The sequence below is a fragment of the Pelodiscus sinensis genome, chromosome 14 (assembly GCF_052426305.1).
Source record: "Pelodiscus sinensis isolate ZL-2025 chromosome 14, ASM5242630v1, whole genome shotgun sequence".
Taxonomy (NCBI): Eukaryota; Metazoa; Chordata; order Testudines; family Trionychidae; genus Pelodiscus; species Pelodiscus sinensis.
In genome coordinates, this window is record NC_143065.1 from 17,953,479 (window position 1) to 17,975,509 (window position 22,031).

Consider the following 22,031-nt stretch of genomic DNA (forward strand, 5'->3'; position numbering starts at 1 on the left):
CAAACTTTAGTTGGCATTATATGAAGCCACGTTGTTATGTTTGTTTAGGTTACATCTGTACTTAATCATTTCTCTGTCAGTCTGAACAAAAAACAATTAACTAGGAATGTGAACGGTTAACCGGTAAGCCTTGCCCTTAACAGATGAGGCTTACCAGGCACAGGTGGGGAACTGCTCTGACTTTTTTAACCTGTTAACCAATTAAACAGGATTTTACATCTCTACAACAGACAAGAGAGAAAAGCTATTTAAGCAGATAGCCATAACATGGAACCCTTCTAACAGAATTGCAGACCAAGAAATATTGTCACAGGTCACACATGCAACTAAAGCTTTGTAATAAGTAAAAGATAGTGATAACATAAATGTACTACCGTAACAGCATGCAGAGATATATCAGAATCTCTCATATACTTTTCTTTAAAAGAGAACAACCAAGTCCTAAAGACTGGAAGTGATTTTGAGCTGCTGATTTATTCTATGTTTTACCTCAATATGATCCCTCTCCCATTTTATCCCCAGCTTCTGGTCTATTTCTTCTGAAGAAGGTACCAATACTTCTTCACAGATTACACCAGAAAAATGCCTGGGAGAACAGAACTCTCAAACTTTTCATAGACATCACATTCTTCCCTATACACCCTTGTCAATAACTTTAAAAAAAAATATCAAGAGCCACTCAACACTCTTGGAACTTTTTATCTGCAATTAAGTTACAACATACCAGAAAAAAGTTTAGAGGAGAATTCTAGCTGACATTTCAGTTCAAGTTCATCCTAACAGTGGAGCTGCAAATCCTAATGGATTCCCAGAACTTCATTCTATAAAGCATAAAGAAATGACACTGGTAAAAGGGTAAACAGTGAGGTGGCATAATTTGCAAATGATACAGAAGTACTCAATATAGTTAGGTCCAAAGCAGACTGCCAAGAGTTACAAAAGGATCTCAAAAAACTGGGTGATTAGGCAATAAAATGACAGATGAAATTCAATGTTGATAAATGCAAAGTAATTCACAGTGGAAAACAATCTGAACTATGCCTATAATCAGGGCTCGACAAATAATGTAATCTACTTGCCCGTGGCGAGTAGATTACAACCCGGAAGAGCTCGGGCAGCGAGACAAAGCCTCGGGGAAGCCGGCAGCGGGACAGCCCAGACGCCCCGCGGCTGTCCCACTGCTGGCGTCCTCAGAGGCTTTGCTCCCAGTCTCCCTGGCAGACCAGGAAGACTGGGAGCAAAGCCGCAGAGGACCCAGGTGGCGGGACCGTGGTGCGTCTCGGTCCGCCTCCCGCGTCTTCCTGGTCTGCTGGGGTGGCGGGGGGGTGCTGGGGTGGGGGGAGAGGGGGCGCAGCTAGTACCCCCCCCCCAGCTGACTAGGCTTTTCTCCAGATGCCTGTGGCAGAGCAGCTGGGGCGCTGCCGGTTGGTCCCGCAGCGCCGCTCTGGGTGCTACTGGACCAACCCAGCAGCACCCCAGCTGCTCTGCCCCAGGCGTCCTGATTCAGCCGCTGCTGAAACTGACCAGCAGCGGCTGAATCAGGACGCCTGGGGCAGAGCAGCTGGGGTGCTGCTGGGTTGGTCCAGTAGCACCGAGGAGCGGCGCTACTGGAGCAACCCAGCAGCACCCCAGCTGCTCTGCCCCAGGAATCCCCAAGTCGGCTTCTGCTGAAACTGACCAGTGCTGACTACAGGAAGCAGCAGCTGAATCTGGACGCCAGTTCCGACTTACATACAGATTCAACTTAAGAACAAACCTACAGTCCCTATCTTGTACGTAACCCGGGGACTGCCTGTACTTCCTTTCACAATGCACAGTCAACCTGTGAAACTCTTTGCTAGAGGATGTTCTGAAGGCCAAAACCGTAACAGGGCCATAAAAGAACTACGTAAGTTCATGGGGCTATGAACGATCGATGGCCATTAATCAGGATGTACAGGGATGATGTCCCTAGCCTCTGCTTCCCAGAAGCTGGAAATGAATCCCTTGATAATTAGCTGTTCTGTTCATTCCCCCTCAAGCCCCTGGCATTGACCACTGTTGGAAGACAGCACACTGAGCCAGATGATCCTTTGGTCTGACCCAGTGTGATGTTCTTATGTGAAGGTCTTTCACACATTAAGTCACACAGGGGCAGTTAGGAGGACACGAAGAGGGGTCTGGATTTGTTTGCAAGACTGCTATATACCTTCCCACACTTGGTTTTATTCACTGGGAATAGGGTAAATTTATACCGGTGCCATCTGGGGGTTGCATGCGGGCCATCTAATAGAAGCTAATGTGCCTTGTTCTGACTAACAAGAGAATAATTTACAGGTCAATGCTGTGACAGTTATGGCAACTTCCTGGACAGAAGTTATTAACGTTAACCTTATTAAATTAAGTTTAAGTATTTCAGTTCATTGTATTCAAATGACAATGTGTACGTGTTATTGTGAGATTCCATTAAACTTATTTAGGAGGAAGACAGGATTAATGCAATCCTTGGGAAATACTGTAGGCTTCAAAAAACTATGTTGAACAAAGAAACAGACAAACGATTTTTTGGGTCAATATGTGTGAAATGAAATTTCAAGACAGTACTTTGGATGAGAGGATTGCCAGCTCCCACCTACAAACTCAACCTCTAAAGCCTCACCCTGAGGGGAAGACCTTCTGTCTGCTGATCTTCTATGAAAAACATTCAAACAGAAACTGTACAAAAGGATTAACTGATTTACTTACGAATGTGCTTACTCTAACTTCAAGCAGTGATGAACTTGTGACTACAAGGAAATCCCCCATTTAGGGTTTGAAGAACTACTCACCAACCAGAACACTTTCAGAGCTAGAGGGCCATCTGGGATAACATTAGTAGAATATGTAGGAGGGGTTTTTTAAAAATATGTTTTCTCTGTAATTCTTTTATCTTAAGAATAAATACGATCCCTGAGAAAGAACTATATGGTAGCTTAACTCTAGCAATTACACTTTTTATTGCTTCTGAGGAGAAAAGCAAAGCATACTTAGACAAGTGGACTTTGGGGGAGGGGAGTTCACAGTATAGGCAGGGAGCTGCGCAGTCTGGAAATACCCCAGTCGGGAAGAATGTGATGCAGTCTCCGCCCAAAAGAGGTGACAGTTTGAGAAGCCAGAAGTCTAGAATAGGTACCTTTGCCGGACTATAAAAGAAAAATACAGGCACAATTGGCTTGAACTGTGACAGATGCACTTGATAAGTTTTTTTTCAGTTTTTGCAAAGAATGTATCTAAAGTGAAGACAGTGCTATTATATTCTAAAGATACATATTCAGGAGACAAAGAAGTCATTACACACACACACACACACACACACACACAACCTTCTGACACAAGGCTCAGACTTCAACACCGTGTGAGTGGAGGATGGGGGGAGCTACTTTTTCAAAAGCTAAACCACCTACAAGGAGTGAGTAGTGAAGATCTAGTTATCTGGTCAATGAGTTACACCGTATTATGCTTTATTAGTTGGTATGGTAACCTTTATGACTTCTGAAGGGCAGTCTTAGTCATGCAAGCCTAATGAAAAGTCATTCACACATCTAAATACAGTTTCAGCATGGTTTTCATTTTCAGTGACTACTTCATGTACCAACCTATAGCAAGCTTTATAACTAGGGCTATGCTACATACCCATACAAGTTTCACCCTGCACAAGTTCCACAAACCAAAACCAGATGGCATTCCTAAAGGTTCACAAAAGCCTCAAGTACTTTATGAAACTACAAGACATTTTCGTACAAGAGAAATTCTGCTTTCATAAAAATAGATGTGCTGTTCCTTCTATTTGCCCCCACAATTGAACCCTCTGCCCCTTTTATTTCTGGAGGAATTCCGCACCAAAAATTACAAATTCTGCAAATTTGTGTGTGTCAAAATAACACAAAATAACACAATATAATCCATTTAAATTATTTTGTTAATGTATTTCAAAGTATCAGGCAGCAAATAAGTCTATAACAAGACACCCAGTCCTAGCTTAACACTGTTATCTGTCTAGCTCCTCAGTCCACACCCCAGGCTGTTCCCTCATCTAGCCACTCTGAACTTCAATGTGTGACACACACACACAGCAACTCCGTGTTCCACTCTGTCCTAACCCAGCTCCATAGGTCAGGTACAGTGAAGAATTCCTGGGGGAATTCTCTGCTATTGTGTGCCTATACAATCCTCCCCACCTCCAAACAGAAAATACATTATGATCAAGACATGATGCAGTTTTGCTTTTTGCCCATCAGAGGCCGCTATGGCACCTAAACAGCCTGCTGCAATCATGATGTTGGCTGTACTAGCACCACAGTGGCTCTGGTAGGCAAAAATTGGAACTTAAAAACAAAAAAAACCTCTAAAGGACACATGAATTCTGTATATGTACAGAATTCTTCCAGGAGTACTTCTTTACCTTAACCAGCCATATGTAACCACCCTAACCAACCCATGCCATCATTACTATCTTCTAGCAGCAGCCAGAAAATAGACCTATGCTTTGCCCCATATCTTCCAAATTCAAGAAACATCTGGGGCAACCAGTCAGTGTGCCCCTAATTCAACTCCAGTGAGTCTTCTTGATAGCTCTCCAAGCAGAGTCAGGGATGCTGGGCAGAATGAAATCCTCAAACATCAATTCTAAATTGGATGGGTGTTAGGATCCCAGGTCACACCTTCTCCATCATCTAGATCTAGGCATAGGGACACTGTATTCAGGTTGGAAAAGGTCAAGACAAAAAAAAGACCAAAAAAGACCAGAATTCCTACCACATTCATAAGAAGTTTTGTGAACCCATGTTCAGCAGGCCCAAGGTGAACCATCAGGTAATTTTTGCCTGCTTCTGGATTTAAAAACATTTTATACATTCCTGTATGTATTCCCAATCTACTATATATTTTAGAGAGTTTGTCTATGTGTGTGTTTGATCAAGAAATCCTCCTAAACAGTAAAAGCTAGCGCCACCAAATTCAGTATACAGCTTCCTCTTATCATAACTTAAAGCAATGTAAGGGTTTGATTGTGCTGAGAAAAGAGAATGTGCCTGAAATGAGATTGCTTCTCATTAAAAAACAAATGCATAGGAAAGAGACAATCACCAAATCAAGTACAATCCTCAAAAGGGGCACAACTGAACGAATGTTGAAGGAGACTGAACCAAAGTGAGCCAGAAAAATAGGAGGAACCTGGAATAGAATTGATTCTCAATAAACCTTAAAAAAAATCTGGAGTAGTGTTCTCGTTTGGCACAGCTAAATGCTAATAGTCTAAAAACTAGAAGACTATGTTCTTGGAAACCAAAATGACTATAACCTTTTTTGTTAAAACACACCAAACGATAGAAGTTTATAGGGATGAAGAAGAAGAAGAAGAAGAAGAAAACCCACACACACTTGATGGAATTCCCATTAAAAAAAAAAAAGATACTATAATTAACTTCATAAAAATAACACTGTATTTTCTTCAAAAATACCATAATTTCAATCAAGCATGTACATTTTCCATTTATTTAAAAAAATAAGTTAAGGAGCTGAGCAATGCCAGTCAAATCTGCTAGATATTAAATAAGCAACACGTATATAATCTAAGGTTTTCATTCATGTGCAACCCTAGATATTGGATGTACAGAACACATTCATTCAACTTACCTGCCTTCAATCAACTCACCAAAAATACACATAATCACCAAGTATTTTGGTCAACTAAAAATATGAATATTTATCAAATTCCCAAAATATAAGATCTTAGTTCACCTCTTCATTTTATCTATAAGATAATGATTGTCATGGGCTGGCATGTTTATCATTTTAGGGTTGAATTATTGATCTACATGGGATAACCTGTCAACTCTGACAATTTAGGAAACATGGAGATTATTGCACTATATGTATATGGACAAGGAGGAAGACATGGTTACTGATTCTCCTTAAGAATTCAAGTTCTGTTCCTAAAGACTGTAGCACAAAAGGTTAAGAATAATAAATTCTTGATGTATAAATGAAATATAGCCCATTTATTTCACTCCTCAAACATACTTATTGATACTAAAAGATAGAGTTTGGCTTGCAAAAAAAAAATCATTATTTTCCTCTTCAAGATATAATATGAACTAACTAATGTACCTCCACATAGGAGATTATCTCCTGAACCTTGTATGAAGAATTGCTAAGTATCAAAGGAGATACTTGCAAGTCACCTGGAAGATACAATTCATTCCCACAGAGTTTTACTAATTGGTGGAATTGTCTATTTATTTAACTGTATCTGCAAGACCAAAATATCTACTGCATGCAATAAATTTCTATGCACATTCAATTTAAACACATAGGGTTTGATTTGAAGAACATGAAAATGTGTGGGAAGCTTTTCTTCTACTACATCAGGCTTTGGGTAAGGCTCATAGTTGGTTGGTTATGCCAAGCCACTCCCTTTAAAAACTAGTTGACTAACATGCTAAGGGGTAGTAAGGGTAAATGCTCGAGTACGTGTTTGCTGTGAGAATACAAACAGGCATTTGGACTAAAGCAGGAAAACAGTATTGGTCACAGACCTGATTTGGGCGGAAAGAGGTTTCTGTGTGCACGAACAGTGTGGACACCAATTTGGGCATATAGTTTTATGCACGTGTTTCAAAGGCCTCTAGCTACTCATCTTACTACATTCTGAAGTAATGCTTTCTGCTGTCACTGACAGAGTTAATTCATTCATAGAAACATTTTTAATTACAAAAATTAAATTCTAGTACAGAGTGTCCTCGGCAATGTAAGCAGTTTTCACCTTGGAAACTGCACAAAGAGAACTAGAAGACTTACCCAGCAGTTCTTGGGTCCTTTAGGGCAGGGGATGCAAGAGTCATGACAGGGATTTGGAGATGTGGGGGGCTCAGGGCATTAGGATTGTAGTGTGTGGGGTTGTTTGTTTTTTTGCAGAAGTCAGGGTTAGAGGGGAAGAAGGGCCCAGGGCAGAGCCACTGCTCCCTTGCTGCCACCCTGTGATCATTCTGAGGTACAACTGTTCTCCGTGCTTGTTGCCCCCTTGCAGTCATTCGTGAGTATATCCGCTATCACACCCCTCCCTTTCTGTTAGATGAAAAACAATTCCTTTCCATTCACATCCCACTGTCCTGGCACAACAAAACCCAAATCTTGCTTTAAATTAGGATAAGAGGAAGTTGCATACCAAATCTAATGGTCCTAGGCCTTACTATAAGGAGTTCTTGAACAAATGGACTCTCAGACAGATGGACACGCAGAAGCACAAACTCTCTCAAATATATTGTAGATAAGAGCAACACAGAGGAAGGAAGAGAAGCCATGGGTGAAGAAGGAAAGATGTTTTATGTTAGTAGGAGGCACCAAAAGCAAGGTATTTTTGCAATTTAAATCTATAATTCGTATTTTGTGTCAGAATACTTGTCTAATATATTGATTCCTATCATTATCAACACGTTACAGGATTCATTGTCATAAAATACCATGATGTATCAAATTCACTAATTTTACCTGTAGCTTTCATTCACAGAGGATTAAAATTTAAAAAGTAAACTCTCGCACCCTCCCAAAATAAAATAATACTCTGACCCTATAAATCCATAAATACCACATTACCACCAAGCAGTTTAATTCTTCAATTCCTAAACACCTTAAGTCCTCGTCTACTCTACAAAATTAAGTCAATTTAAGGTGGTGCACAAGGAGCGCTTACACGGACTTAAATAGAGCAGTGTATGGGGTTCACAATGCTTTCACACATCTTGGATAGACCTAACTATATCCAGCTAAATGCTATACTTTTCATGGAAGCTGAATTATTAGGTCAGTGTACTAGGTGACTTACACTGAGGGAAAAATATAGTGGTGTCAGTACTTAAGAGTTAGCACTGAGTAAGCCGATTTAGGCCCACATAACCCTGTTTTGTAGACCCAACCTTAGCGTCTCACACACTAAAGCACAATATTCATGTCTATGGTACCTTTCTCCCAAAAAAATATTTCAGTCACAATACCCTGACTGGCTTATTTTTATTATATTCATTACAGATGTAATTTTGTAATTAACAGATGACAAACACAGCTATATTAAATCAGATCATGCTTGCTGCGAAAGATCGGCAACTTGCACCTTGACATCCACATCACCTAGAGAAGCCAAAAATTGTGAAAAACAAAGAGGCACTCCTTCATTTTTAGGAATTTGTTAGTTTGCCCATTAACAACCAAATCAACTGACATAGCAAACATTTCCCCCACCCTTCTCTTTTACATTTTCTAGGACTGTAACTTGAAAGTGCCAGTAAAAGCTTTGCAGGTACATAAATAGGGATGTTTGTCTCTGATTCTAGCAGATTTTAACTGGAAATTTAAGAAATGTTTTAATAAACAAACACCACTCTTGCCTGGTTAAGACAGGACACTGGAAAAAAAGGAGATAAAGCTAATTATTTTTAAAATAGAAAAAAACTGTGAAATACCATCTTCACAAAAATAATCCACAAAAGCATAATTGCAAACACAATCATTGGAAGTCAAATAATCTCAAATTCTGTGTATTAAGTAAAAAATGAGCAAACCTTTAAAAAACAGACAAAACTACATCCTCCATGGTTAAAAAAAAAGCAGCACTGTTTTACAAATCTATGCCCAATATATTTTTTGGGACTGAATGCCTTTAAGGGGTAAACACTTTAATATTTTCTTTTCCTGTTTTTTTTTATTTGATCTCTATAGTATTTATTAAAAAAAAACAAAGTGTGCAAACATCATTTACTCTACAAGCTACAAAATATTCTTGAAATTTAATCAAACTCACAATGCAGAATTAAACCTGGGTATCAGAAATAAATACTTGTACTACTTTTACTCTGTCAATCATCTGAAAAAAGCATCTCTATTATACCTAACAGTGTCCCGGAACTGAGCTAATACAGAGTTCGTCACCTCTTACTCCTGCACAGAGTAATCCGTCTAGGTCAAGGCTAAGGTCACTGTAACAGTACAAGGAACACAGAATCTATATAAGAGATTGCCTTGAAGTGATGAACTGAGACTCTATAACCACATACTGTGTACAACCAGAAACACTGTGAATTAAAACATATCTGGTTAAGTGTTATCAAATATTATTCTTGCATCGGAATAGCCTAAGCAATAGCTTGATGTTCAAGGGAGGTGGTGGAATCTCCCTCTTTGGAGATATTTAAGAACAGGTTAGATAGACATCTGTCAGGGATGGTGTAGACGGAGCTTGGTCCTGCCTTGAGGGTGGGGGGCTGGACTCGATGACCTCTCGAGGTCCCTTCCAGTCCTATGATTCTATAATATCTCATTATCCTTCTCTTGGGGGAGTACACTTCTGTTGAGGATGAAGCTTGAGAAACAGCCATAATGCATTCTCTCATGCACAGTATCTCTGTGATGTCACATCAGAACAGATCAAGATTCCCAACAACAAAAATCCAAGCTACCAATATTATTTGGGGGAAGGGTATCTTTCTGGTTAAACCCTATTGTGTTCTCTCTTTTCTGGGGGAATCAGTATGTAGAAGCAGGCCTGGAAACAGAATCATGAAGAGCTGAATGGTATGTTTTAATATTTATATTGACCACTCAAGATTTATTGTTTGACATTGTATGTATCCTGAAAAAGCAAACTAAGGAGAAGGGGAAACAAAAAAAAATACCTCCTTGTCCTTCCCTGGATCCCCTGTACCACTTTGCACCTCTCTTAAATTTAAAGAAGGACACACAGGAAGGACCTCAAGAGGTCTTGTAGTCCAGTCCCCTGCATTCAAGGCAAGACTAAATATTATCTAGACACCTGACCATGTAAAATTTTAATTTTACAACAAATTCTTCTTAGCTAAATTTGTAAGATGCAGATTTTTTAGAGAGATTCACCTGACAGTTTGTAAGAAAGAACTATTTCACAAACATACAGTATACCAATCCCTGTACTACTATTAAAATACTCATCCTCATTGCTTGTTACAGTAAGCTGGCCACTGAGGCTACATCTACACTGCAGCACTATTTTGGGATCCACGTTTTAACAACAAACCCATTATTTTGAAATATAACGGGCTCGCTATTCTGACGTCCCTGTAAACCTCATTCCACAAGGAGTGAAGGACATCTCGGAATAGCAGATTATTTCAAAATTTGGCGCTGTCTACACAGCACCAAATTACAAACTAAGCAATTTTGAAATAAGATATGCAATTTGTGTAGCTCAAATTGCATATCTTATTTCAACTTATGGTGCAGTGTAGATGCACCCTGACAGAAGAGAGGATACCGGGCTAGATGGAATATTGGTCTGACTATTGGAATATGGCCATTCTTACAACTAAATCAAAGTCCCATATAGATCTGGAAATTTCTGAAAATATTTTCTTCTGAGACTAGGTTATTCTGTGTTTATTTTGTTTTTAGAATTTCATTCACTCTCAAGATGTTGTGGATATATTGAGTGGTCCCCATCTTCTAGTTTAAAATCATCCAAGATAATAATAGAAAAAAAATTTAAACAAGAATTCTATTTTTCAATATTGCCATTAATATCTCTAGACTTCTCTGGCAACTCCAACAGTGTACCAAATAAGCAGTAATGTAGCCTGTATATATTTAAAGAAATATTTCATTGTTTATTTACTTGGTGTCCTTCAAAGTTACCATTCATTTGTTGAAAATAAAAAACACTAAATAAAAACATTTTAATCTTACAAGATAAACAAAATAATTAAAAACCAAAAATATCACTACTGAATTACTGAATGAGTAAATAGTATTTTTTAATTATTATTTCTGAGCACTATGCAGTATGAAAATTTTTATACAGTTGATCTTAGAGATATTACAGGTTTGTCCTCAACATTCTGAAAACTGACAACATACAGAGCAGCTACTCTCAGTAAAAAACAAAAGAGATACAGAGTAGTAAAATAAATTCCACGGTTTTTTTTAAATATTTGCTGGCTTTCATAACAGCATTGACAAAGCTTAAATGAGGGAGACTCGTATCTCCGAGGAATTCAGAGCACCAGGAAACTATAATTTCCTGTCCCAAAACATGTTCCAGAGAACTTTGTGAACGAGAAAGAAGAAGACAACAAAAAAGCACCATTTTCCCCTTCACTGTTTAAAAGTGTATAATGTTGTGATAAATATGTTGACATATGCATCCTGATTTATCTTGCCTCTTTTCTTTGTAGAAGCCAAACTAGAGGGCTTTAAAAATTAAGTATTTACAACATAGGTTTTTTTTTTTTTTTTTAAATCCCATACACTGTATATTTTGGTACTAATTAGAGGAGAAAAGAGACACTTTTCCACTGGCCAGAGGCTCTGCAATATCAACATAATGCAGCTATTAGAAAAGTCAGACTTACGCACTAGAACATAACAAATACATAAACATATGTGCATAATTTTTCCACTGATTTATCAAGTTATTTCACTCTATTTTCTAAAGTATTCAATGTATCATTGACCATTTGCATAAGAATGACTATTTAAAATAAATTCACAAGTTTTTCAGGATTTATTTGACGTATTATTAAGATATCATGAGTAACATGTTAAAATAGTATGTTCCAAGACTTAGCTCAAATTTAGCAAAAGTGAAACAAAAAGCAAGAAATGGACATTCTGAACCCAACATGTATCAAATCCAACTTGCGTATCAGAACTAGAGATAGTTAACGTTCCAATGACTGAACTGAACAAACTGCATGTTAAGCTATAATGAAAGACAACTATAGGCCTTTTATAATAAAAATCAGTCAAAATAAGGCATCTTCAATTATTTTGATGTCAAATTTAACATGTGTTTAACTGCAAGATTCAAATGCATACATAAACTATGCTAAAATGCCTAAATTCAGTGACTTGAATTTTAGATTTCTCAACAGCAACTTACCTGACCCACTGAACTGACTGCTTCCTAATGTAGTTGGTCTGGTTTTCCCACTATTAACAGGTGGGGAAAACATCTGCAAAACAAAACAAAAAAAAACCCAGATGTTTAAGTTAACAACAAAACCCATTTTATAAATCTTGTCTGTGGGCTAAAGATACGAGATCATCAATCTATTTTTCTGCCAAAAAACAGGCTTTAAGACAGATTCAGAAGTACTATAAAAGAAATAATCTAGAATGCTTTTTGCAGTTTCACTAATGCTACTAAAGTCTCTACTGTTTGTGAAAGCAAGCAATGTAAATAGCGAAACCAGAGATGATTACAGTAATTTAAAGTCTATTCTAATACATCATGTTACTGCTCAAAATATACAGCTTGTTATTTTATGCCATCTAAAGACACTGGATAAATGTAATTAGTAGCCAATTTGCAAGACACTATTTTTCTTTGTTTTTAAATATGCATTTTGAAAAAAAAAGTGTGAAAAAATCACTCAGAAAATACTTTACAGATAATTTCCAATCCAAGATTGTATAACAAAGTATCAACTGAGAATCTTGGAGCTTTAAAGGCAAAAGCAAGTTACATTTATTTAAAGGAACAAGAAACCCCCCCACACAAACTATCAGTTGCATGCACGGGTTTAACAAAGATTAATTGTTAGATTATTCCATCCCTGGGTCCGCCCAATTTTTAACCAGTTAAACCAGAAGACCCAGCTGCTATTAGAGTATTAAATCTCGAAGTCTAGACATTACATCAAAGTTCAGGTGTCCACATTGGCTGAGTCGGACCCAACCAAGCCCTGCAGGCTGCCGCCCCTACTTCTCAGTTCGCTTTACCGTGGAGAAGGCATAAGAAGACCTCGAAGAATATCCTACCGCACTGAAGTCCAGCAGGTCACTGAGTTCCTTGTCGGTTCCTATAGCGGCCATCCGCTGCTGCTGAGGATTCATCTTCATCCACTTCAATTAAGTCCTAAGACACAGGGAGGGAAAGAGACACGCAGCACTTTAGCATTGGTATGGTGCCTACACCACTCCGTGCAGACAGATCTGTCCCTAACAAAGAAGGGGGCTCAAGCAGCGTTCGCATCCCTCACTCTGATGTGGGGGGGAGGGGAAATGCTAAGGGAAAAGCTCACTTTAACAGAGCACACACGGATGAGATCAGCAAGCAGCAGCTTCTCAAACTAGCCAACTCTCCTTAAGTTTCCTCTGCCTCCTTTCTTCTCTCCCCTCATTCAATTTCTGCTCCACCTCGGGCAACACATATACTAGTGAGTCTGAAGTGACAGGAGTTAGACCGCCCTGGGCCAGTAAAAGGCATAAACAGAGAAATACACCGAGGAAAAGCTGGACAATTAGAGAAGGATTAAGTGACTCACTGTTTTCGCAACAATAGAGCTGACAAGTTGGGCTATGGATGTGCCTCAGCAGAGCCATGTCTGCCTGAGCATTGTTATTGCTTTCCAGAGAGGGATAATGTGCTTTATCCACACACACAATTTGCTGTAACTACCTCCGGAGCCCCGAAGCTGCTGCAAACAATAAACAGTCTCTGAAATCAGTGATGTGTCCTGGCCCCGCAAACGCGCACACAAAGTGCAGCAGCGGCCAGGCGAGGTGGCGCTGGGGGCTCGCTCTTTTCCCTGCGCCGAGCAGCCTGGCGTGTGACGGGACACGGTGCCGCATTCCCGGCCCCTCCGAGTTTAACGAGTGCTCAGGGCTCAGGTCCTCTCCGAAGCGCCCGCAGCGGGGGCGCTTCCTTTCCTGGCACAGAGACCAGGGCCGTCTAGAGCACGAGCCGGAGGTCTCCTGCCCGCAGCAAGACTGAGAGAACAGACCCAGAGGAACCCCTACCCCGCACAGAGCTCCTGCTCCCGCCCCTCAGCCCCCAGCGCAGCCCCTCTAGAGTCTCCCTACCCCCAGCGGCTCCACAGCCCCTCTGACCGCCACTACAGCCCCGCCTGTCCTCCAGCGCGGCCCCTGCCCCCACTGCCCCCCACCTCTGTCCCTGTCCCCAGTGGCCCCCTTCGCCCTCCCGCGGCCTACTGCACTCTCTCTGCCCCCCACCTCGACCCACTGCCCCTCCTCGGGCCCCTGCCCCCTAGCGCAGCCCCCACACCCCATTCTCTCTCAACTTCTCCCTCCCCGCCCAAATTTACCTCCTTCCACGCGGCGACTACCGAGCCCAGCAGGGGCGAGCGGCTGAGCCGGGCCGCTGGCTGGGAGGCAGAGCCGGGCCGCTGGCTGGGAGGCAGAGCCGGCCACCCCCGCCCCCCGCTGGAAGGAACTTGTGGGCTCCCCTAGGCAGACATTTTTTTTGCTCGCGGAGCCGCAGCACCACGTTCAAGGCTCCGGCTTCATATCCCTCCGCGGCTGCTGGAACAGCCACAAGCTTAACCCTTGCTTGGCCGCGGCGCCGGCTGAGGCTGCCTGAGAGGAGGGGCCGCTGCCGGAAGGCAGGTGTCACCGGCCACGGCTGGTGGCGGCGCCAGGGCCTGAGCCGAGCTCCCTGCGCCCTGCCAGCCGTGCCGGTGTCATTGTGCGCTCGAGGCTGCCCGCGCCGCGCGGCCTCCGGAACGGCGGTAGCAGCACAGGGGGCCGCGGCCGTTCGGCAGCGCCTCAGCCGGGAGCGCCTTTGTCCGCTCCCCCGGTCCCCACGAGGAAACCTGCCACAGGCGGCACCCTGCGGCTCTAAACGGAGCGGGTACAGCCCCGGGCATGGCCACATACCGCCCACGGCCACCCCGCACCGCGACAGCCACGGCCCACAGCCACCCTGCACCGCGACAGCCACGGCCCACAGCCACCCTGCACCGCGACAGCCACAGCCCATAGCCACCCCGTACAACTTCAGGCATGGCCCATGCCGCCCACAGCCACCCTACACTGATATAAGCATGACCCATGCTACCCACAGCCACCCCACACCTCAATAGGCATAGCCCACAACCACTCCACGCTGCTATAGGCATAGCGTAGGCCATCCACAACCACCCTACGCAGCTATGGCATAGCCAACATTGACAATATAACCACCTCACACATCTACAAGCATGGCCCATGCCACCGATAACCACTCCACAGCAACAGGCATGGTCCACATAGTATAAAACCCACACACATAATACACAACACCTAGACATGACCCACATGATACACAACCCACATCACACCTACACATGGCTCACAACCACACCATACACATAGCAATACACAATCTGCACAACTTGCAGATATGACCCACCCGGTACACATAGCAATAGGCAGCACCCAGGTGTGACCCATAACAATTCAGAACCCATACAACATTCGGATAGAGCCCACAGTAATACCCAACACACACAATATACACAGCCATACACAACAGGTCCAGACAGTGCACCTAACAATACACAACACACACATAATATGCCGCACCTAAATATGACCCAGATACTACACATAGAAAACACACACAACCGCCAGACATGAAACACACAATACATGTAATCATACACAATACCCAAACATAATCCACATGAGATACATAGATGCATACACTGGTCGATACAAAATAGCCACACAATACCAGCACAAATTCCCAAAACATTACATTTATAATATACCCAAAGAAGCACAAAGATTACCCAGAACAAATGATACACAAAACATACACAATACATATACAATTCAGAACAAACATGCACATACAATACACCGAAACAAGTACAATACCCAGACACAGTTCACAAAACTGAGCACACCACAACAGAAAATATGCCATGAACCAAGAGACTAGCATACCCACCCACCATCAAACACTTGTAATAGTATATATTCTCACACTAAGCAGAATAAAAACCTGGATATATAACTTTATATCGAGTATGAAATTTTCTGATTGCTAAAGTTACCATGTTGCAGAGCTAATACTGATCTACTTTTTCATTTAACAAACTGAAAGTTGACAAAATTTGATGACAAACTAATACACACATATATCAAACCATAGGGAACACATATGCCATACAAAAATGCATACCAGCATAGACACAAGGCACCTCTGTGTAACAGATACAGCTAAGCAAGATGAGATAGTTTTATGGCTGAGATACAGGAATGGAAGAGGCTGTTGAAGCCAAATGACTTGGGTTCTGTTCAGAACTCTGGGATAGCTTTCATGTAGAAGTCATTTAATATTTCTGAGTCTCTGTTTCCCCATTTGTAAAAAAGGGCTACTATCCTTCCTTTCAGGGGCATTTTGCGAATTAACTCATTAATTTTTGTGAGGTGCTTAGATACTTTTTTTGCAGGTATTTTTGTTGTAACAATAAAGTGAGTGTAGTCTAGGGCACATGTTTTTTTATAATAACAAAGATCTTTATCCCTTTGCATAGCCTGAATATAGAATGTATAGATCTCTCAGGCTTACAGAGACCCCAGGTGGTATGTAGGTGCCACCACGTAGACTTCAGCCCATTTTGTATAATAGATAGATAGGTGGGTTTTTTCCATCTCTAATTTTGAAAGGCTGAGTGCTCCTTTTCCACAAAATGCTCCTGGGTACACTTAAAAAAATCTGCAGACTTCTCAGAGGAGTAGTCAAATTTGTCTGTATCTGCAAAAACAATGAGTCCGGTGGCATCTTAGAAACCCTAATAAAACTCCGGTCATCTGAAGAAGTGGACTGTGCCCACGAAAGCTCATGATACCATATACATGTTTTGTTAGTCTGTAAAGTGCTACCAGGCCTTTGGTTGTCTTTTACATTTATCCTGTATAGACTAACTTGGCTACCTCCGAACCTTCCTAATAAATTTGTTAGGGCACGTCTACACTTGCACCCTAGTTCAAACTAGGGACGCAAATGTAGATGACCAAAATTGCTAATGAAGCGAGGATTTAAATATCCTGCGCTTCATTAACATAATCTCACCAGCGCGCTATTTCGATTGCCAGCTGATTCGAACAAAAAAATGAGGAGTTACTCCTCAAAAAATTGAAGAGTAACGTTAGTTCTAACCAAGGGGTTTGATTCGAACTAATGCAGCCCAGAGCCCACTTCCTGGTTCAAATCAGCTGGCGATCGGAATAGCGTGTGGGCAAGATTATGCTAATGTAGCGTGGGATATTTAAATCCTTGCTTCATTAGCAATTTCGGTCACCTACATTTGCATCCCTAGTTGGAACTAGGGTGCAAGTGTAGACGTACTCTTAGTCTCTAAGGCCTAGTCTACAAAATGCATAGCTGGATTTGGTTTACCTTAAGCCAAGCTGCCGCAGCATCTACATTGCAGGAGGCCAATGACAGTACACACTCCTGTCAGCTTCCCCTACTCCTCACAGAATGAGGAGTAAAGGACACCACTGGGGGCTGCCCTCTGCATTCGATTTGGGGGTCTACACTAGACATGCTAAAATCAAACACTAGAAGATTGACCTCCGGAGGGTCGATCTTCTCTGTAGATGTATCATAAAGGGCCACACGACTCCTCGTTTTTGTAAAGTCTGCAGTTATTGCTGCATTTTTATTTGGGAGTGAGACAAGGGGACAGCAGATAGTCTTCAAACCCATAAGAACCTGAGGATTTGTGTAGAAGAAAAGCTACAAATCTAGACACATTCTGTGGAGGGCCTAGGGATGTAATAGAATACACAGTGGTAAAGGGAATGCTGCTTCAAGCAGTGTTAATTTCTTTATGGCTCCACCGGATTTGGAGACTAGAATGCTACATAGAGCAGCTGCTGCCTGGCTCCACCCTCTCTGCTTCAGAAACTTTCATCCCCAATTCTACGATTCCAAATTGTGCTGTGTTCAGAAAAAAGGGGCAGCATGAAGCAGACAACACTTACCAACCACCATGCAAACATGCTGCTGATTTGAGGTCTTTCAAAACCCTTTTCCTCTTTTGTGCCATGTAGAGGAGAGATCATTTGGCCTTGTGAGTCCATGAATATTCATTTTTCTGTCACTTAAAAATGCAGGAAGTAATTTGTATTAAAATATCAACACAATGATTTTCATTCCCTGTGCCCTAGAGGGACATAAATATGTCCTTTTTTCTCTCTGATGTATAAATAATGTTCCACTTTAGAGGAAAGCACCCAATGAGAGATCAGGATTACGTGTTTCACTAGAATTGTACTTTAACAAATATTTTTGTAGCAAGAAAGAGCCTATATCTAACATGCAAATACATAAGAACATAAGAACATAACATAAGAACATAAGAACGGCCGTACTGGGTCAGACCAAAGGTCCATCTAGCCCAGTATCCTGTCTACCGACAGTGGCCAGCACCAGGTGCCCCAGAGAGGGTGGACCGAAGACAATGATCAAGCGATTTGTCTCCTGCCATCCTTCTCCAGCCTCTGACAAACAGAGGCCAAGGACACCATTTTATCCCCTGGCTAATAGCCTTTTATGGACCTAACCTCCATGAATTTATCCAGCTTCTCTTTAAACTCTAATATAGTCCTAGTCTTCACAGCCTCCTCTGGCAAGGAGTTCCACAGGTTGACTACACACTATGTGAAGAGGAATTTTCTTTTATTAGTTTTAAACCTGCTACCCATTAATTTCATTTGGTGTCCTCTAGTTCTTCTATTATGGGAACTAATAAATAACTTTTCTTTATCAGCCTTCTCCACACCACTCATGATTTTATAGACCTCTATCATATCCCCCCTCAGTCTCTTCTTTTCTAAACTGAAAAGTCCCAGTCGCTTTAACCTCTCCTCATATGGGACCTGTTCCAAACCCCTAATCATTTTAGTTGCCCTTTTCTGAACCCTTTCCAAGGCCAAAATATCTTTTTTGAGGTGAGGAGACCACATCTGTACACAGTATTCAAGATGTGGGCGTACCATATTTTTATACAGGGGCAGTAAGATATTCTGGGTCTTATTTTCTATCCCTTTCCTAATAATTCCTAGCATCCTATTTGCCTTTTTGACCGCCGTTGCACTCTGTGTGGAAGTTTTCAGAGAACTGTCCACGATAACTCCAAGATCTCTTTCCTGATTTGTCGTAGCCAAATTAGCCCCCATCATACTGTACGTATAGTTGGGGTTATTTTTCCCGATGTGCATTTCTTTACACTTATTCACATTAAATTTCATTTGCCATTTTGTTGCCCAATCACTCAGTTTGGTGAGATCTTCTTGGAGTCCCTCACAGTCTGCTTCTGTCTTGACTATCCTAAACAGTTTGGTATCATCTGCAAACTTTACTACCTCACTGCTTACCCCTTTCTCCAGATTATTTATGAATAAGTTGAAAAGGATTGGTCCCAGGACTGACCCTTGGGGTACACCACTAGTTACCCCTCTCCAATCTGAAAATTTACCATTTATTCCTACCCTTTGTTTCCTGTCTTTTAGCCAGTTCTCAATCCAAGAAAGGACCATCCCTCTTATCCCATGGCCATGTAACTTACACAAGAGCCTTTGGTGAGGGACCTTGTCAAAGGCTTTCTGAAAATCCAAGTATACTATATCTACTGGATCCCCCTTGTCCGCATACTTGTTAACCCCTTCAAAGAACTCTAACAGATTAGTAAGACAGGATTTCCCTTTACAGAAACCATGTTGACTTTTGTCCAACAAATTATGTTCTTCTACATGATTCACAATTTTATTCTTTACTATTGTTTCGACTAATTTGCCCGGTACTGAAGTTAGACTTACCGGTCTGTAATTGCCAGGATCACCTCTACAGCCCTTTTTAAATATAGGTGTCACGTTGGCTACCTTCCAGTCATTAGGTACGGAAGCCGATTTAAAGGATAGGTTACAAACCACAGATAATAGCTCAGCAATTTCCCATTTAAGTTCTTTTAGAACCCTTGGATGAATGCCATCCGGTCCCGGAGATTTGTTAACATTAAGTTTTTCTATTTGTTCCAAAACCTCCTCTAATGACACTTCAATCCGGGACAGTTCCTCAGATTCATCACCCACAAAGGACGGTGCAGATTCAGGAATCTCCCCAACGTCCTCAGCCGTGAAGACTGAAGCAAAGAAATCATTTAGTTTCTCCGCAATGGCTTTATCGTCCTTGATTGCTCCTTTTATAGCTCGATCATCTATGGGACCCACAGGCTTTTTAGCAGGCTTCCTGCTTCTAATGTACTTAAAAAACATTTTGTTATTTCTTTTTGAGTTTTTGGCTAGCTGTTCCTCAAAATCTTTTTCTGCTTTTCTTATTACATGTTTACACTTGATTTGACAGTGTTTATGTTCCTTTCTATTTATCTCACTAGGATTGGACTTCTACTTCTTAAAAGATACCTTTTTGTCCCTCACTGCTTCTTTTACGTGGTGGTTAAGCCACGGTGACTCTTTTTTAGGTCTCTTGCTATGTTTTTTAATTTGGGGTATACATTTAAGTTGGGCCTCTATTATGGTGTCTTTAAAAAGTTTCCATGCAGCTTTCAGGGATTTGGCTATAGTCACTGTGCCTTTTAATTTCTGTTTAACAAACCTCCTCATTTTTGTGTAATTCCCCTTTTTGAAATTAAATGCCAGGGTGCTGGACTGCTGAGGTGTTCTTCCCACCACAGGAATGTTGAATGTTATTATATTATGGTCACTATTCCCAAGCGGTCCTGTAACGGTTATATCCTGGATCTGATCCTGCACTCCACTCAGGACTAAATCGAGAATTGCCTCTCCCCTTGTGGGTTCCTGCACTAGCTGCTCCAAGAAGCAGTCATTTAAGCCATTGAGAAATTTTATCTCCGCTTCTCTTCCTGAGGTGACATGTATCCAGTCAATATGGGGGTAATTAAAATCCCCCATTATTATAGAGTTCTCTATTTTGGTAGCCTCTCTAATCTCCCTCAGCATTTCTATGTCAGTATTGCTGTCCTGGTCAGGTGGTCGGTAATATATCCCTACTGCTAATTTCTTGTTATTGGAGCATGGAATTTCTATCCATAGCGATTCTATGGAACATGTTGATTCACTTAATATTTTTATTTCATTTGATTCTACATTATCTTTCACATACAGTGCCACTCCGCCACCCACCCGGCCTGCTCTATCCTTTCTATATATTTTATATCCCGGTATGATTGTGTCCCACAGATTTTCCTCATTCCACCAGGTTTCAGTGATGCCTATTATGTCTATCTCCTCATTTAATACGAGGTACTCTAGTTCACCCATCTTATTCGTCAGACTCCTAGCATTTGTGTACAAGCACTTTAAAAATTTGCCACTGGTTATTTGTCTGTCCTTCCCTGATGCATTGGATTCCTTTCTATGCGGTTGTTTGTCTGCTCTGGCCAATGCTTTGCCCTCTCCCCTCCTCTCTTTCCGACTACAGCTTAGAGGAGAATCCATTGATAGAGATTCTCTAAGAGAAGTCTCGCTCCGATTTATGTGCATCTCCGCACCAATCGGCTTTCCCCCATCTCTTAGTTTAAAAACTGCTCTACGGCCTTATTAATGTTTAGTGCCAGCAGTCTGGTTCCACCCTGGTTTAGGTGGAGCCCATCCTTCCTGTATAGGCTCCCCCTCTCCCAAAAGTGTCCCCAGTTCCTAATAAATCTAAACCCCTCTTCCCTACACCATCGTCTCATCCACGCATTGAGACTCTGAAGCTCTGCCTGCCTATCTGGCCCTGCGCGTGGAACTGGAAGCATTTCCGAGAACGCCAGCATAGAGGTCCTGGATTTCAGTCTCTTTCCTAGCAGCCTAAATTTGGCCTCCATGACATCTCTCCTACCCTTCCCTATGTCATTGGTACCTACATGTACCACGACCACCGGCTCCTCCCCAGCACTACACATAAGTCTATCTAGATGCCTCGAGAGATCCGCAACCTTCGCACCAGGCAGGCAAGTGACCATACGGTTCTCCCGGTGATCACAAACCCAACTATCTATGTTTCTAATGATCGAATCACCCACTACTAACACCTGCCTCTTCCTAGCTGGCATTCCCTCCCTATCAGAGGTATCCTCAGTGCAAGAGGATACCGCAACATCCTCTGGGAGGAGGGTCCCAACTACGGGATGGTTTCCCTCTGCTCCCATTAAATGCTCTGTTCCCTTGAGATTTTCATCCTCCTTAAGAACACTGGGGCTCTCAGACTGGAGGTGGGACAGTACTACAGT

General features: G+C 41.8%; 1 protein-coding gene across 4 annotated transcripts in view; it reads right to left on the reverse strand.

Moving 5' to 3' along the window:
- Positions 1 to 14,249, reverse strand: part of TCF12 (transcription factor 12) — a 350,149-nt gene extending 335,900 nt beyond the window's left edge. The window contains exons 1-3 of one of the 4 annotated variants that reach the window (XM_075897314.2): positions 14,088 to 14,249; positions 12,763 to 12,898; positions 11,921 to 11,993 (exon numbers count right to left, since the gene is read on the reverse strand). In XM_075897314.2, the coding sequence (XP_075753429.1) occupies positions 11,921 to 11,993; positions 12,763 to 12,882 (193 nt within the window). In that variant the 5' untranslated portion in view covers positions 12,883 to 12,898; positions 14,088 to 14,249. The remainder of the gene's footprint in view (positions 1 to 11,920; positions 11,994 to 12,762; positions 12,899 to 14,087) is intronic. The other 3 variants (XM_089782003.1, XM_089782004.1, XM_089782005.1) reach the window with 3 other exon arrangements.
- Positions 14,250 to 22,031: the final 7,782 nt, after the last annotated feature.